The sequence below is a fragment of the Vicia villosa genome, unplaced genomic scaffold (genome assembly GCF_029867415.1).
Source record: "Vicia villosa cultivar HV-30 ecotype Madison, WI unplaced genomic scaffold, Vvil1.0 ctg.001494F_1_1, whole genome shotgun sequence".
NCBI lineage: Eukaryota > Viridiplantae > Streptophyta > Magnoliopsida > Fabales > Fabaceae > Vicia > Vicia villosa.
In genome coordinates this window covers 358,790-377,549 of record NW_026705640.1, presented here as the reverse complement: position 1 = coordinate 377,549, position 18,760 = coordinate 358,790, and the positions used below count along the sequence as shown (strand labels likewise).

General features: G+C 36.2%; 1 protein-coding gene across 1 annotated transcript; it reads right to left on the bottom strand.

The window, feature by feature from the left end:
• Nucleotides 1-15,458: 15,458 nt before the first annotated feature.
• Nucleotides 15,459-16,599, bottom strand: LOC131635461 (repetitive proline-rich cell wall protein 2-like). The gene has a single exon (XM_058906077.1). The coding sequence runs from the start codon at nucleotides 16,559-16,561 to the stop codon at nucleotides 15,710-15,712; it is 852 nt and encodes a 283-aa protein (XP_058762060.1). The 5' UTR covers nucleotides 16,562-16,599; the 3' UTR covers nucleotides 15,459-15,709.
• Between the last annotated feature and the right edge of the window lie 2,161 nt (nucleotides 16,600-18,760).

Below are 18,760 nucleotides of genomic sequence, written 5' to 3'. Positions count from 1 at the left end.
CTGGTTTCTTTCCATGTTGTGACCCTGATTGCTTTTATTGTGCACACCTGCCCAATGGTTGTGAGAATCTGAAAATAGGAATTCAAAAGTGGATGGATCGCCGTATCATTATGTTTGAAAGGCTCCCTTCTATGGACGATTTATGCGAAGTTTTTTCAAATGGGATGAGAATAGAGGACGTCTCAGTGGTTTCTAACATACCATTGAAAATCCCTACCAAAACTCCTTTCAAAATTTCTGCTGCACCCAAAGTGGCATCTGTAATCATCACCAGCCCGGCTCCATTTCCATACTCCTCAGACAAAGCTGTCCCGTGGAGTTATGACACTAATGTTTATGTCCATGGAGTTAAACAAGACACCTTGACTGAAGAGGCCATGAATTTTACTACTCCAACTGTTGATAATATTGTGGGTACTAGTAAGATTACGAGAAGTGGAAGGATCTTTTCACCAGAAATTTCTCTAAATGTTGCTACTAATCCAGTCCAAGTACCAGTTCATAATCAAGATATTAATGCTCGAGGCAAGGAGCCACTAGTTGAACCAGTTCACGTACCGGTGGAAGTCACTGCTGAAGATCCGTCGAGGCAAGAAATGGAGGAAATATTGAAAATCATCTGCAAAAGTGATTACAATATTGTCGAACAACTGGGGCACACTGCTTCAAAAATCTCAATGCTGTCTCTGCTAAAGTATTCAGAGGCTCATGCCATGGCCCTGATGAAGTTCCTCAAAGCTGCACATGTACCACAGGAGATTTCAGTCGATCAATTCGAAAATTGTGTTGCCAGTCTAACAGTGAATAACGGTCTCGGTTTCTCTGATGCTGATTTAACCCCTGCTGGGAAAAATCACAATAAAGCCCTGCACATCTCTATTGAATGTAACGGCACTACTCTGTCTCATGTGCTGGTAGACAACGGTTCCTCTTTGAACGTGTTACCAAAAGCAGTACTGGAAAAACTTGACCTCGAAGGAGTTGTGTTACAACCAAGCGATGTTGTGGTAAGAGCCTTCGACGGGTCAACAAGAACAGTGTACGGAAAAGTGAAGCTCCCAATCAGAGTGGGCTCTCAGATCTTTGATTCTACCTTTTATGTAATGGAAATTCACCCAGCATATTCCTGTTTACTAGGACGCCCTTGGATACATGGGGCAAATGCTGTAACTTCTACCCTGCATCAAAAGTTAAAGTATCCGGTAAAAGGTAAGGTCGTCACAGTTTATGGCGAAGAAGAGTATGTGGTTAGCCACCTGAGCAACTCCAACTATGTTGAGATGGATGGAGAATTCATCGAAACTCCCTGCCGATCTTTTGAGGTGGTCCCTCCAGATGTCTCTACTGCCAAAAATATTTCTGCTACTCCTGCTACAAAAGTAACTCCAACTATGGCTTCTCTCAAAGATGCCAAAGCTGTGATCGAAGAAGGTGGTTGCACAGTGTGGGGGCAACTCCTTGATGTGCCTTACAAGTTCGATAAGCTAGGTCTGGGCTATGCTGATGGAACTCAAAAGAACGATCAAAGTCCTCGTTCTGGAGGATTAATGTCACATTTCATCAGCCAAGGAGTAAATGCAATTTCCTGTTTTCGTTGTTTATATGTGCAAAGATAAAAATGGTTCCTGTACTATCGAACCATAACTTAAAAGCCAGGTGCCTTGCCCGAAGCACACTGGTCCTTTTTATAAGGGTTTGTCATATCATGATCATGTTCATTCAATAAAATCATGGGACGTTTGCATATTCAAATTTTGTGATCCTTTTTCTTTCTTTGCTTTATTCATTTTTAAATAGCTATGTGTTCTTACACACACCCACATAATAAATGCAGATTCACATTCACTCTGGATCCTGTTGATAACAATTCTGCTATTGCCAGTCATGACTTTGAAAATCCGATCTACCAAATTGAGGACGAAAGTGAGGAAGATTGTGAAGTACCAAGGGAACTTGCAAGGCTATTAGAACAAGAGGAAAAGACTATACAGCCGCATGAAGAACCAATTGAAGTTATCAACTTGGGCAGTGGCGAAGAAAAGAAAGAAGTCAAGATAGGGGCTGATCTAGAAGACAGTGTCAAGCAAAGACTGATTCAAATGTTATAAGACTACGTTGAGATATTCGCCTGGTCCTATGAAGATATGCCTGGCCTTGACACGGATATTGTGGTTCATCGCCTGCCAATCAAAGAAGGTAGCACTCCAGTTAAGTAGAAGCTGCGAAGAAGTAGGCCCGATATGTCCAAGAAGATCAAATACGAGGTTGAGAAGCAATTCAATGCTGGCTTTCTAAAAGTTGTGAGTTATCCTCCATGGATAGCTAACATCGTGCCTGTGCCTAAAAAAGACGGGAAAGTCAGAATGTGTGTAGACTTCAGAGATCTGAATCGGGCAAGCCCCAAAGATGATTTCCCTTTACCTCACATCGATGTACTGGTTGACAATACTGCACAATGCAAGGTATTCTCCTTTATGGATGGATTCTCAGGGTACAATCAAATCAAGATGGCGCCCGAAGACATGGAAAAAACAACCTTCACGACACCCTGGGGAATCTTTTATTACAAAGTAATGCCCTTTGGTTTAAAGAACGCAGGAGCAACATATCAGCGCGCAATGGTAGCTTTGTTCCATGATATGATTCATCAGGAAATAGAGGTTTATGTCGATGATATGATTGCAAAGTCCAACACCGAAGAAGAACATCTGGGTCATCTGCACAAGCTGTTTGACATACTCAAGAAGTACAGGTTGCGACTGAATCCGAACAAGTGTACCTTTGGAGTAAGGGTATTGAAGTTGATCCTGCCAAGGTCAAAGCCATTCAAGAAATGCCCATACCCCGTACCGAGAAACAAGTCAGGGGATTCTTGGGACGTCTGAACTACATAGCCAGATTTATTGCCCATATGACTACTACTTGTGTGCCAATCTTCAAACTGTTGAAGAAAGATCAAGTGGAAAGATGGAATGACAAATGCCAATTACCCTTTGATAAAATCAAAGAATATCTTCAAAAACCGCCAATCTTGTTACCACCAGTGGAAGGAAGACCTCTGATAATGTACCTAACAGTGTTAGAAGATTCAATGGGGTGTGTACTGGGACAACATGACGAATCTGGCCGAAAGGAGCATGCCATCTACTATCTTAGCAAAAAGTTTACCGATTGTGAAACAAGATACTCACTACTCGAGAAAACTTGCTGTGCCTTAGCATGGGCAGCTCGCCGACTAAGACAGTATATGCTAAACCATACCACTTTCCTGATCTCCAAAATGGATCCTATCAAGTATGTGTTCGAAAAACCTGCTCTCTCTGGAAGAATAGCCAGATGGCAAATGATCTTAACAAAGTATGACATCCAGTACACTTCACAAAAGGCGATCAAAGGAAGTGTGGTAGCTGATCATCTGGCTCATCAAGCAGTGGATGATTATCAAGCATTAAACTTTGACTTCCCAGATGAAGATATTATGCTAGTTACTGACTACGAACAACCAGGACCGGAGGAAGGACCCGAGCCAGGATCCCGATGGACTATGGTTTTTGATGGAGCTTCTAATGCACTTGGCAATAGCATCGGAGCTGTGATCATTTCTCCTGCAGGAGGTTATACACCATTCACTGCCAGATTATGCTTCAACTGCACTAACAATATAGCCGAGTATGAAGCATGTATTCTGGGTCTCAAAGCTGCAATTGATCTAAGAATCAAGTTCCTGGAGGTCTACGGAGACTCGGCGCTTGTAATTTATCAGGTCAAAGAGGAATGGGACACGAAGCACCCGAATCTAATTCCTTACAAAGAATATGTGCTGAGTTTGATTCCTTACTTTGAAGAAATCACTTTTGAACACATCCCGCGCGAAGAAAATCAACTAGCTGATGCTCTAGCTACCATGTCATCTATGTTCAAAGTCAGGTGGGACAATGAGGCGCCAATGATCACCATTTATAGACAGAATGAACCAGCCTATTGCAATGAGATTGATGCCGAAGGAATGGAAGAAAAACCATGGTTCCATGAAGTAAAAAGATATCTCGAAGTCCAAGAATACCCTGAAGGGGCATCCATTAACGATAGAAACTTTCTAAGAAGATTTGCTGCCAAATTCTTTCTAAGTAATTAAATCGTGTACAAACGCAACCATGACTCGACTTTGCTTCGTTGTGTGAACAAGAAGGAAGCAGAACAGATTATGGAAGACATACACGATGGTGCCTTTGGTACTCATTCAAGTGGACATACAATGGCTAAAAAGATCTTAAGAGCAGGTTATTACTGGTCTACCATGGAAACAGATTGCCATCTTCACTCCAGAACTTGTCACAAATGCCAAATATATGCCGACAAAGTACATGTACCTCCAGTCCCGTTAAACATCCTGACGGCTCCTTGGCCTTTTGCAATGTGGGGTATTGATATGATTGGAGAAATCAAGCCTACTGCCTCCAACGGACATCGTTTTATCCTAGTCGCTATTGACTACTTCACAAAGTGGGTAGAAGCAGCCTCTTTTGCTTCAGTCACCAAGAATGTTGTGGCCCGGTTTATCAAGCACAATCTCATTTGTCGGTATGGCATCCCTGAAAGGATCATCACAGACAATGGCACAAATTTAAACAACAGAATGATTACTGAACTCTGCACGCAGTTCCAGATCAAACATCATAATTCCTCTCCATATCGACCAAAGATGAATGGCGCCGTGGAAGCTGCCAACAAGAACATCAAGAAGATCATACAAAAGATGACAGTAACCTACAAAGACTGGCATGAGATGTTACCTTTTGCTCTTCATGGTTATCGCACATCAGCGCGTACTTCAATAGGGGCAACTCCATTTTCCTTAGTCTATGGTATGGAGGCAGTTCTTCCAATTGAAATTCAGATTCCTTCCATAAGGATTATGAAAGAAGCTGATCTAGATGAAGACGATTGGATTCAGACTCGGTTGGACCAGATAAACTTGATTGATGAGAAGAGGCTCGCAGCTATTTGTCATGGTCAGTTGTACCAGAAGCGTATGATCAAAGCCTTCAACAAGATAGTTAAAATTCAGGCATACCAAATCGGTGACTTGGTTGTCAAACGTATCATCCTACCACAAGGTGACCCCAGGGGCAAGTGGACTCCCACTTATGAGGGACCGTTTGTAATTAAGAAGGTATTCTCCGGCGGAGCCATGTTGCTTACCACTATGGACGACGAGGATTTCCCACACCCTGTAAATGCGGACATAGTCAAAAAGTACTTCGCTTAAAGAAAAGCTCGCTAAGTTGAAAACCTGAAAGGGCAACTTAAGCAAAAAATGAGCGTCTCGGTGGATTGAAAACCTGAAAGGGCGATCCAGGCAAAAGTTAGAGACTAAAAAATAAGTAATTATCCCGGTAGGCTGAAAACCTGAAAAGGCAGCCTAGGCAAAAGTTAGGGAATAAAGCGTACGACTATGTCCCATTTGGCTACCTACTCACCTTCAAGGTTCAGCACATCAAAGGCACCAATCATTCCAATCACTTTCTTCCATCAAGTGAGGGATGAGATACTCAAAGACAGATTGGCAATAGCAGAGTTGAAACTTGACTGGATTGTTTTCACATAGCTATTTCTCTTTATAAGTACTTTTCAAAGTTTTATGACAATTTCCTACTACTAGGATTTTTGTCTCCTTGTACTAATCCGCCTATTATGGCTCTCTTTCAAAATCAATACAGCTCATGCTCAAAATCAGTGTTTCCACTTTTTCTGTTTTGAATACATAAACGTCCCAATGATAATTTTGAATGAACATATGCATATGACTGATGTTTATAAGAAAAACAGGAATAGCATTCAGGTAATGTCCCAATCATCTGGACATCGTCCCGAAACCAGCTTCAGAAGAAAATTCCCCAACAGAGACGTATTTCTCAGCAAATTCCTCAAATGAGATTTTTCTCTCTAACAAAGTGATTCGAGAAATCTTGTTCCCCAGCAAGGCTTTTCAAGAGCACTATCCCCAGAAGGTGTGGTCCCCACATCGAGACTTGGTCAAATAGTGCATCGGAGGATTACGCATCTTTTTTATTCCCATTCAAAGGGCATCAAAATCAGAATGTTCAAACTACCTTCATCTCCAAGCAGTAGTCAAAGATCCCTCAACAGAGTACTCTGGTCCGTTAGGAAGTTCCCCAGCTGAGTATACTTGAACAAAGATCATCAACAATCACAATGCCTTCGTTTCCAAAATAGCAAGCAGGGATTTATTTTCCCAACCAGAAGTTTGATACGCTCTAAACTGCATAAGTCATATATCATAAGCATATTCATACATAGCATATAATGTTTCATGACAAACGCATACATAACATGCACATTTCTCATTTAGTTTGAGAATCTCAACATATACATTACATGCATCATAACATTGCATGTCACTAACTTTATTTTTTTCAGGTGGACGAATATCCTCAGAAAAGTTGTTCTCAGTCACATGCAGTGTTCCCCTGAATTCTATTCAGACGAACATTCCTCTCAGATATAATCAAGCTAAAGATTCATTCTGAAGAGATCTCTCTTTCCAAATCACCTATCAACTCAAAACAAGCAACACAAATCTATGTCGATACCTTGGACGGTTCCTTCATGATCTACCTTCAAAGATCTAAAGCGGATACCTCAGACGGTTCCATAACGATCAATCTTCAAGATCCAAAGCGGATACCTCAGACGGTTCCACAACGATCAATCTTCAAGATCCAAAGCGGATACCTTAGACGGTTCCACAATGATCTACCTTCAGATCTAAGTCGATACCTTAGACGGTTCCTTAAAGCAGTCAATCTTCAAAGATCTAAAGCTGATACCTCAAACGGTTCCTCATAGATCAACTTTCAAAATCTAAAGCGGAAAAACTTCGGACAGTTCCGTAACGATCAGCCTCCAAGACTTAAAGCGGTAACCTCGGACGGTTCCGAAACGGTCAACGCAGAGGTTTTCAAATCCTTCATCAAGATATAATCAATGGATTCATTTTGATGAACAAACCATCAACACATTTGCCAAATGGCATCTGAAAGCCCATCTCAGGTAATGTTTCGATCTGCCAACAACATTTCTCAGACAACACTCAAATGCAATTTCCAACATCACTTCCGGTGGAGGTAAGTGCAAATTTTCAGGGCATCTAAAATATTCAATCATCTTCTACCTTCAGATTCTAATCAGTCTCTTCAGGTTTAAGAAGATTGAATAGGGGCAACTGTTATACCCCAAAATTTGCCCGCATCTTTTTCAAGAAGAAGACAACAGACTTCTGTCTAAAAATTGGGAGTTTCATATAATCTTGGATTTTATTTCATAAATATCCTGATTTTATGAATACTCGGTTTTTAGAATTTTTCTTATACGGTATTTTGGTTCGCTGTTGAATTTATTCTTATACAAACGCCAAGTACTGTTTATCACTTCACACACGCTGTTTATTTGAGATTTATTTGCAGATAAAGAGTACTGACGCAATTGGTACAGAATTAAATTTTTTGCAGGCGCAGAGTCCGGGATTCAGACTGTACTGGTAACGAGTAAATTATTATTAGTTTTTTGTTTCCCACTAATTTTTTTACTATATTCTATTATTTTAAAAATCTTTTCCTTTCTTTTCAAATCTCTTTCTTTCAAAATCAAATCCTAACTTTATTCTATACATCTCTCTTTTCAAACCCTACCATACACTTTCCTTCAAATCCTACTACCACTCAAATTTTCCTTTTTTATACGGAATCACTTCATTCCCCAACGTCTCTATCCTTCTTTTCACTCTATAAATACCTCTCATTTTTTCCATAAATTCTCACATCGAATTTCAACTCATCTCTCAAATTTCTACCTCATATTTATTTTTTCTTCTTCCCCGGCAAAAATGGCGAAGTGGATGGATACGTGTTTTCTTATGGTCATCACCGTCTTGGTGGTGATCATGTCCTTTTTCTGTCTGCATAGTCCTGAAAAATGCGGACCTGGGTTATTTACACTCCCGATCATCTATATGTTGTTATTTATAGCATGGGTTTTTAATCGTCATTTTTAAAGTTTGTCGTATCTTTTGCTTTCAAATAATGCACCGTTTATTTGTCGTACTGTTCATTATATTATATTTGTACTGTCAGTATTAAATGTCGTACTATCTGTCGCACTGTAGTTTAATTATCCAAATAATATTATGTGTGTTTTCTGCCAGTTAAATATTTATTTTTCTGTGCCTTAAATATTTTTCAAGGTTATTATCGGTAATTTCGTTCGCGTACGGTATATTTTATTTATTTATTATGTTTGTGTTTTTCTAACAACTCATGTAAATAAATTTTCACCATTAACACAACAAAAAACAAAAAGAAAAAAATTAACTTTAACTGTTGAATTTTCACTTTAACTGTTATGTTAATGCCCGAACAACCAGTTGACAGTCAAACCCGCTGACAGTGCAATTCTCCGTATTTTGTACCATTAATCAAATCAATCTTTTGCATTTCAAAATTCCAAGATTTTTGTTCTAGAAGTCTTCTGATAATCACATGATCAGCAGAGACTCAGCACTGCACAAAAATCAGGTACGCATAACTGTCTCCTACACAAACAGTCCTTAACTAGGGTTTTTGTTTTTTTTAGGAGAACAAGTTTTTTGAGACCTCAAATGGATTTCATGGACCTCCATATGTCTCAAAGTACCACCATACAAATTTTCAAACTTCAATTCGCTCAGACGCACAGTCAGCAGCTCAAACAGTCAACAGACGACCAGTTTGACCGAAAAGTCAACAGACAGTCAAAAATGAATTTTTTTGTCAACATCCATATTTTGTTCAAAAGATTCATCATTTGATCATTGGTTGATCATAATTCATCAAGAAAAGATCAAAAATCAACAAAACCCTAAGTTTCAAAATTAGGGTTTTCTCCTAAAAAGTCAACTGAACTTTGACTGGCCATAACTCTCTCCTCGCTCATTCAAAAAATTCCAACCAAAGCTTGTTTTGAAGGAAATTCAATTATCTTTCAAATTCAATTGATCCCATGGTCATTGGATTCACCATTAGAAAAATATGAGCTCAGACATTACAGGTCATTTTCAAAGTCAACAAAAAGTGGTTTTTTGTCAAAGGCCATAACACCAAGATAACTTCTCCAAATGAAAAAAAGTTTCCAAAGTAGCTTGTAGAGGACCTCTTGAGGTTTCTAAAAAGTACAAGAACTCCTTCATATGATAAAAATTGAGGGATTTATGCCTTGTTGAAGTTGGCTATATTTTGGGAAAATGCATGAAACCAACATTGATCAAAAATGTTTTTTTTCCAAAAGGGGCCAAGTTTCCATGATCCAAACATGATTCTAACAATGTTAAGGGCCTCCCACGACCAACCTAAGGCCCATAGCATTTTTATTTCTTTTTTGGTTTAATTTTATTACATTTAAAGTTAAATTGAAAAAGAAATGGTGAAGGATAATGATACAATGCTTGATTCTTAAGCTAAAGCCACCAAGAATGATTCAACTCTGCAGCAAGAGAAGTACATAGCAGGCCTAGAGCAAGAGATTGAAGAAAATTCAAAGCCATGGCCAAAGAATTCAAGATTTTTTATATTAAAAAATTCAAAGTTCAAAAAAGCAATCAATGCTTGATAGCTTCAATTTTAAGCACTTCATTGCTTATAAATGAAGTAGAACACTTCAGTAGAGAGACACACACAATTTCAGAACCAAATCCATGCTTGTATCATACTTGTAGCAACTTGAAAATTTCAAAGAAATTCAAATTTCGAATTTTGAGTTCAAGCTAGTTTTAATCCAAACTAAGTATTCAAACATCATCTCTGAACTTCATTGAACCTATCCAAATAAATTTTAAGCATCAAAGCCTCACAAATCGAGCCACACAAGCCACAGTTTGTTCAAACATAAATCACCTCGTATCTGATCATTCATGCATGTTTAATAAGATGTAGACATATATTTGTGTTTAGTTTGGTGCTCTGGTCGTTTTTGGAGCTCTAATTGAGTTTTAATGGCCGTTTGTAGAATATACCATTTTAGGGTTCTTAAGCTAAAATTTGGGATTTTTTGATCTAGGCAAAATTAGAGGAAACAAGAGGCATATTTGAACTCAGTGAATCATGGCAAGTAGAATGGACAGATCGCGAAACATTTTTGTGTGGGTTTACCCCTATTCGCTATTTTGCAGGGATTAAGCTCACTTATTACAGCGCTTTTTTGAAGAAAACGCTGTTAAAAGTGGAGTCTGGAGGTAGAAGATGAAAACGTGGCCTCTCCCTATTGGCCAGAGCGCGCGCGTGTTTTCTTAAATTAATTTGTGATCCAGTGTTTTGCAGGTTCTATTGTTACCACGTGCCTCCACTCTAATCACCCTCAGATCAACTTGCCAGCTCATCTAACGCTTATGACATGCTAGTCCTTACCATGGACTCTCCAGCAAACCACACTTGATCATTAATTAATTATTTTCCATTTTATTTAATATAACTTGCAAAATTAATTTAAAATAGTTTTAAAAATCAAAAAAATATAATAAAAATATTTTTAGGTTTATAAAATAATCTATTAATTTTTGACACAAAAATATTTTATTTTTCTTAATAATTAAAGTATTTTGTTTAATTAATTAGTATATATTTATATATTTGCTTTTTAATTATTTTAACCCATCAAAAAATCAAGAAAAATATTTTCTTTTTATTTAAATTAAGTTTATATATTATAGACTAATTTTGTACATATTTAGAATATTTTTCTCTTTAATTTTTAATTATGTGTGTAATTATTTGTATAATTATATATTAATTTAACTTAATAATTTCCAAAACAACTTCAAAAAATCCAAAAAAAATAGTTTTTATTTTAAAATTAATTAACAAGCAATATAAACATATTTTAGACTTAATATTTAGGTTTAAATTTTATTTCTACCTCTTTCTTATTTAATTAAATTAATTATGCATTAATTCTAATTAAAATCAACCATCTAAAACATCCAAAAATACTTCCTTTATCTTATTGCAATTTAAATTCCTAGATAAAGTTTATAGGTTGTCAAAATCATGTAAATAGCGTAGTTTACATTTCCCGCACAATCGATGTAATAGTGTAGATTTACTTTCCGCATTTTACATTCCCGCACTTTAAATTCTGTACATATAAAACTGCGTGTATGTCAAAGATAAAAACTGAAGCGTTAGATCACTAACTTCAAAGATAAAAATATCTGAATCAAAACACAATCACACTTGCACCTCTTAGGGTAATCCCTCTGTTACTCTTTTCAAAATCAATTCTACTGTTTCAAATGCAAATCCAAACTTTTGTTTACATCCGGTAAAAGGAGAATTTTCTAAAAGAAATAGGAAAGGACCTTATAAACTTAAGGTAGATCTCCTAATTGCTTGCTCAAATCAAATCAAAACAACAAATGTCTCATATATCATTGTTTTTTCAAAACAAAAACTTTCAAAAAAGACAACATTTTGTATATATCCAAACAAGGATCATTACGAAATTAAAGATCTTTTTTTCAAAACATATTTTCGAAAGATAAAACACTTTGTATACATCCGCACAAGGATCATTACAAAGTTAATTTACAAAGGTATTTTAAAACCACATACAAGCATTTCAAGGCAAGACAAATGATTCAAACGAGTGAGCTAAGCAATTAAAAGCCCATGGATAACCATGGATACAAAGGGGTGCTAATACCTTCCCTTTGTATAACCTACCCCCGAACCCAAAATCTCTTAAAGGTCTTTTTCTGTTTCTTTTATAAACCTTTCCTTAATTGGATAAAATAAAAGTAGGTGGCGACTCTCTGATTTTCAAAACTCAAAAACAAAAGAAGAGTCAGTTCGTATCTCACGCGAGATATAAAAAACCGAGGGCGACACTTATATATCTTAGAAATCTCAAGAAACAAGTATTTGGTTGTGTTGTATTCTTTGTGCATGACTGATTATATATAAAGTACATCTTATTGTCTATTCAGCTAAACTATTTGTTTAGAAGTTTAGTGGAAGTCTCTTGCTAGGTTGCTTGAGCAAAGTAAGTCTCTTGCAAGGTTGCTTGAGCAGAAGTCTCTTTTTAGGTTGATTGAGCAAGGAAGTCTTAAGCTAGTTTGCTTAAGCAGTTTGTAATCAAGTTTTGATTATAGTGGAAAATCATTTGTGGGACAAGGGGAATGGACTACTCTTAGTTGTAGAGGAACCAAGATAACTTATGTGTGTGTTTTTACTTATTGCTTCTGCACTTAATCTTTTTCGTTGTTATCCGCTCTATAGTCAAATTCTGATCTTAACAATCAGTTTTTGGAGTTATTATAAAAGAAACAAAATATTCCACCATACATAATTCAACCCCCTTCTTGTATATTTTTCTTCTCTTCAGTTGGCATTAGTGCACAATGTGTGCTAAACACTTCACAATGGTACAGAAAAAGATCCAGAAGAAAAAAGTTTACTAGATGGGTGACTCTGATAGTAATGTTACTATTACTACTGGTATACCATTTGATTATATTTCTCCTTAAGAGAGACACTATTCTACTAGACATCCTACATTCAGTGGTGATTCCACACAGTTAGAATGGTGCAAATGCAAGATGTATACCTACATTATTGGTCTTATGATAAGTAATGGGATATCCTTGAGGATGATATTGACATTAAGGTCAATAGTATTGTAACAGTGGCTGACAGAAAAACTCTCACACCAACTGATAAGAAACTCTACAGGAAACATCATAGAGTTAGAGTGATTCTGATTGAATCTCTACCTCACTCAGAGTACATTAAAATCATTGATAAGTCTAATTCTAAGACTATCTTTGATTCCCTATGTTCTACTTATGAAGGAAATCTTCAAGTTAAAGAGGAAAAAGCCAACCTTCTTATACAAAACTGAGTTATTCAGATGAAGGATAATAAAGCTATTGAAACCATATTTTCTAGGTTTCAAGTTCTTGTATGAAGCCTTCAGATCCTGAATAAAAGTAGTCTGACCGTGTAAAGAAGATCTTGAGGAGTCTTCCTGTCATATTTTGACCCAAAGTCACATCTATTTAGGAGGTCAAAGATCTGAATACTCAGATTCTTAAAAGTTTTATTAGCAACCTTCAGAGCCATGAAATGGAACTAAATAGATATAAACCTGTGAAGATGTCCAAAACACTAACTTTAAAATTAGTTGTTGAGAAATATGGTGGAAAAGCAATAAGATCCTCAAAGCTTGGAAATTAGAAGAAGCTTTTATTGAAGAAGTTTTTTACGGTGACTCTGATGATGAGGAAATGACCTTTATAATCAAAAGGTTTCAACAATTAGTTAAGTGGAACAAGAGATTCTCTGGTAGAAGTAGTGGCTTAAGAGACTCTAGTTCTAGAGACAAAGATGATGATCAGATGAACTACTTTAACTGCAAGAAGCCTGGTCATTTCAGAGTTGAATGCCCTGATCTGCAGAAGGACATATCAAAGAAAGGAAGCTTCCAGAAGGACATCTTCAAAAGTAAATTCAAGAAGAGTCTCATGGCAACATAAGATGAACATGATAATGAAGACATTACAGACAAAGATGAAGGAGAAGTAATCTTAGCAACGATGGCTCTCACATCATCTGATTTTGTGTCTGCTTCTGATAAGGGTAAGAATCTGACCCAATTAGAACCTAAGATAACTGAATCAAAGAATTTGAACAAATTAGTACCTGAGACCTCAAAGTCAAAGGTTTTGAAGAAGTCAGTTCTTAAGATTCAACAGTCAAGGGTTCAAAAGAAACCAGAACCCAAAAATCGTCAGTCAAAAGTTATAAAGAAAGAAGAACCTACGACTTTATGACTAAAGGTTTTAAAGATTTAGAAACTAAAGTTAAAACCTATCCAATACAAAACTTTTATAGGCACAAAGTCTATAATAAGTCAAGACCTTTTTATAAGGTAAAAGCACAAAATAAAAGAAAGGTTGTCATAACTAATATCAAATGACCCATAAGAATATGGGTACCTAAATCTGAAATTGTGTTTGTTGCAGATATACTTAAAGAAAGAAACAAGGTGAATTCTTATTTACCCAACTCAAAAAGTTGGGTAAGGTTACCTTTAGTGTAAAATGTATTGAAAATATCAAACAATCATTCTAAATAATAAATAAGAAAATACATAAAAATTAAATGGTGTCATCTGATTGGTGAAAGGTACACTGCCCATCTTTTTATGATGGGTAGAGAAGTTGTCCCCAAGAAACAAAGCAGCAATCATAGTTCCTAGACAATTATTCATTAAAAATTGACACTTTACGTGACAATAATTTAAGATTATTTATATAATTATGAATTTCACAATCTATTAATGTATTATATAAAAATTTATCTAATAATATGATTAGTTTTTTTAACACAGTACTCACCTTTAAATCTATTATAATTTTATATCTAATAAACATTTAAATAATTTAATTTTCATGCATTGCACGGGTTCAAATATTAATTTCACTAGTATACTACTTTTAAATTTAATCTCAAGACCCCCGACAAATAAAATAGTAACTCACTTCCAAATTTTAGATTTTAGTAGACATTTCTTTTAATGAAATGTATTTAATCTATTTCAAAGTCCTAGTATCATAGAAAACTATAGTATATATATATATATATATATATATATATATATATATATATATATATATATATATATATATATATATATATATATATATATATATATATATATATATATATATATATATATATATATATATATATATATATATATATATATATATATATATATATATATATATATATATATATATATATATATATATATATATATATATATATATATATATATATATATATATGATAAGAGGATTAAATTATAACCATTTGATTGGATATATGGTCTTGATGAACATTAATTGTTTATGCTTGTAATTAATGTTCATCAAGACCATATATCTAATCCAATGGTTATCATTTTATCCTTCTATCTCCTATTTTAAAAATCCTCCTACTTGATACATCCTATATATATATATATATATATATATATATATATATATATATATATATATATATATATATATATATATATATATATATATATATATATATATATATATGCTGAAGATGTCCTCATACACTTAGCTGTAGATCCGTCCTGATTCAGTTTGTATTGTTTTTTTTTTTTCCTGCAAGTTCAGTAAAATGTACTTGCCGAACAGATACATTTAAGAACAAAAATATAATTTAGTACTCATGAATACCTTTATTTCCTTCAAATTTCTCTTATAACGAATATATGCCTCTAATCAAGACTGAGTTTTCATGCTACGTAGTACGTACTAATATGACAAGAAGTTAACTTAATTAAAGATTTATGTTGATCAGCACAGTTTGTTAAAGTAACACAAAACAACATCTAAATCATAATATTCTTATTCATAAGATGGAGAACAAAAGCATAATTTCCTTCTCCGTTTTACACTCACATTCTTGTCTTTGCAATAACATTGTAAACAAAGGATTGAAATGAAGATTACAACAACAATATAAATATTCCTTGCTTGTAGACTTTATATATTTCTCTTATTTAACATATATTCTTAATAGCATTTTCTAGACACGAGTACCATCACCTGGGGAAGGGTACTTGGATTGTGAAGTCACTTCTAGTATGGAGGTGTGTAAATCGGTGGCTTCACAACTGGTGGCTTATAAACGGGAGGTTTGTATACAGGAGGCTTCTCAACAGGTGGCTTGTAGGTTGGAGGTTTCTCCACTGGTGGTTTGTAAACAGGGGGTTTCTCTACTGGAGGTTTGTAGACTGGTGGTTTCTCTACAGGTGGCTTATAAACTGGAGGTTTGTAGACAGGTGGCTTGTAAACTGGGGGCTTTTCAACAGGTGGCTTATACACTGGAGGTTTTTCAACTGGGGGTTTGTAAACTGGAGGCTTCTCGACGGGTGGCTTATAAACTGGGGGTTTGTAGACAGGTGGCTTGTATACTGGTGGTTTCTCTACAGGTGGTTTATACACTGGAGGCTTTTCAACTGGGGGTTTGTAAACCGGAGGCTTCTCAACCGGTGGTTTGTAGACAGGTGGCTTGTAGACAGGTGGTTTCTCAACGGGTGGCTTATAAACTGGAGGTTTGTAAACAGGTGGCTTGTACACAGGTGGTTTCTCTACAGGTGGCTTATAAATCGGAGGTTTGTAGACAGGTGGCTTGTACACAGGTGGTTTCTCTACAGGTGGCTTATAGACTAGAGGTTTTTCAACTGGAGGTTTGTACACGGGTGGTTTTTCAACAGGGGGCTTGTATATTGGAGGATGCTCAACTGGTGGTTTGTAAACAGGTGGCTTGTAAATAGGAGGTTTTTCTATAGGAGGCTTGTACACTGGTGGTTTGTAAACCGGAGGTTTCTCAATTGGTGGATTGTAGATAGACGGTTTCTCATAGTTGGCAAACCCCTGAGGAAAGATAAGAGCAAGAAGAAGCAAGACTATGAAGCTTAAGGAAGCCATGTTAGAAACTTTGAGTTTGATGCATAAAACACAAGAGTGACTACATGCTTTTATACTAATCATGGTCTTACTGATTCCACTCACAGCTGCATGGCTCAATCTTATCGGTAATGACTTGGCACTCTCTTGTACCAAAAGTCAATGAATTCGCAAGGACAAGTTGTACCATGATAACATTTTTAACACACCGACACGACCAATAATAATAATATATGCCAAATATGTATTATTTTCGACATAACTAGTGAAGATCTGGTGCGACGTACAAGATTGTACAGATCTTAAAATAGTATGAAGAAAAAGACGTGAAATTCAGTGACATACATTAGTAAATTTATAATGCTTTCCATTTGAAAAATTCAAAGCTAGTAGTTCATACTTGGTAATGGATGAAGTATGTACGCAAATTGCAATATCTAATGCTTTGTTGATTTCCACTTTACTTTTCTTAATTATGTATACTTTCACCTACTTCTTTGTCTTGGTGAAAACATTGCTTTGACTTAAATTAGGTGGGACTAGAGTTTTGTAAAATGGGTTTAGTTCAATGACTTTTTTTTATAAGCAAGGATCTCAATAAAACGAGTATTAAGGGTACTCGAAGCCCGTTTACAAAAGCAGATCACTAACACTTTAAATCGAAAAAATTATAAATCAACTAATTAACTATAATCTATTTTAAGTAAAACAATGAATTTTTACTAAATTCATAAAAATTACATTTGGTAAATACAATTTCTCCGATGAACAATCATTTCCAAGCGTTCAATGACTTATGTTGTTATTGCAATTTTTGACAAATTGTGAATTGTAATAAAGAGTTGCATTGGTGCATATAACGGTAAATGCATCATTTTTGTTATAAGACATTAGACAATTAAAGTTATGACTTAAATGGTTTTGTGATCAAAACATATAGGTGTCTAATTTCTTTTGGAAAAGTTAAACAAATATATTAAAAAACTGTTCTAACTAGATATAAAAAATATAAGTAAAGAGGAAATTCAAAATAGTTTAGACAAACATATAACTAAATCAAACATCAAAAAGTTATCGAAAAGTTATTTAGGGCCAGATTGTTTCAGCGTTAAAAAAATAGATTTTTTCTTTGTATTTTTGAAAATAGATTTTTTAAAGAAAATTTCTTTACCTACCTCCCTATGGGGGTCACCTCCAGCGAAAACCCCACTTTACCCCTGTTTCGGAAATGCATTTTCGAAGTATTTTTTTTTTAAATTTTTTAGACTTCGGAAGTGCATCTCCGAAAACACCAAATGGGGGGTGTTTTCGGAGATGCACTTCCGAAAACACCTTTTTTCGGATTTTGGGGGGTTTCAGAAATGAACTTCCGAATTATGCAGAAACTGTGTTTTTTTTTTATGTTTTTGGAAGCAGCCTCGTATTTTTAATTAAAAGAAGACGGCAAATAAAATAAGTGATATATAAACAGAAAATACTAATATATTAATATGATAAAAATAGTAATATATACAAGCCGATCCGATCCAAATCCAAATAATAATAGTGTACGAAAGATACAATCCGAAAAAAAAAAAAATAAACCCGACCACTACTGGGTATGCCTAACCCTCTTTCCCTGGGACCTCCTCTGCCGCCTGTATGCCGCCGCACGGCCCGCATCAGTCACGATCATCTCCATCACGGCGACTGCCTCTGGACCGCCCTGATGAACGACACCTCGATCCAACGCGTCCCGCCCAAGCATCTCTATTCGCTGGCAGATCGGCAGGAGATCAATGGCGTGGTCATCCTCGGCCTGCTGGTTCTCCAGGATCTCCTCGTGTGCTGGCCTAGGAGCGCCGGGAGCGTCGGGTGTCAGCAGAGGATGTGACACCCGGTAGAACCATGTGACGTACCCCTCCACACTGTGCCAGTCCTGGGTGACCCGAATGCCACGATACTCCTCCGGTACCACATGATGCTCCCAATCCTCAAATATGGCAGTGAGCTGCACTCTGGTCACTGTGTCGGGAGCAGCCTCAAAAGGTGACCTTGGTATCATCTGCACAAATCCGAACTGCCGAATGCACCGCTCAGGGAGATACCGGACCATGATGCTGGTCCCGCATGCCAACCAGCCAGAATATAAAGATATGTCGTCAAAGGGGACAACCTGAGTGTAGTCGCTGAATGGCCTCCAGGTGACGTCATCGTGCATCATGTGGTCCAGGTACCCAC

Coding starts and splice junctions, on each gene's coding strand:
- LOC131635461 (XM_058906077.1), bottom strand. CDS start 16,561: ATGGCTTCCTTAAGCTTCATAGTCTTGCTTCTTCTTGCTCTTATCTTT.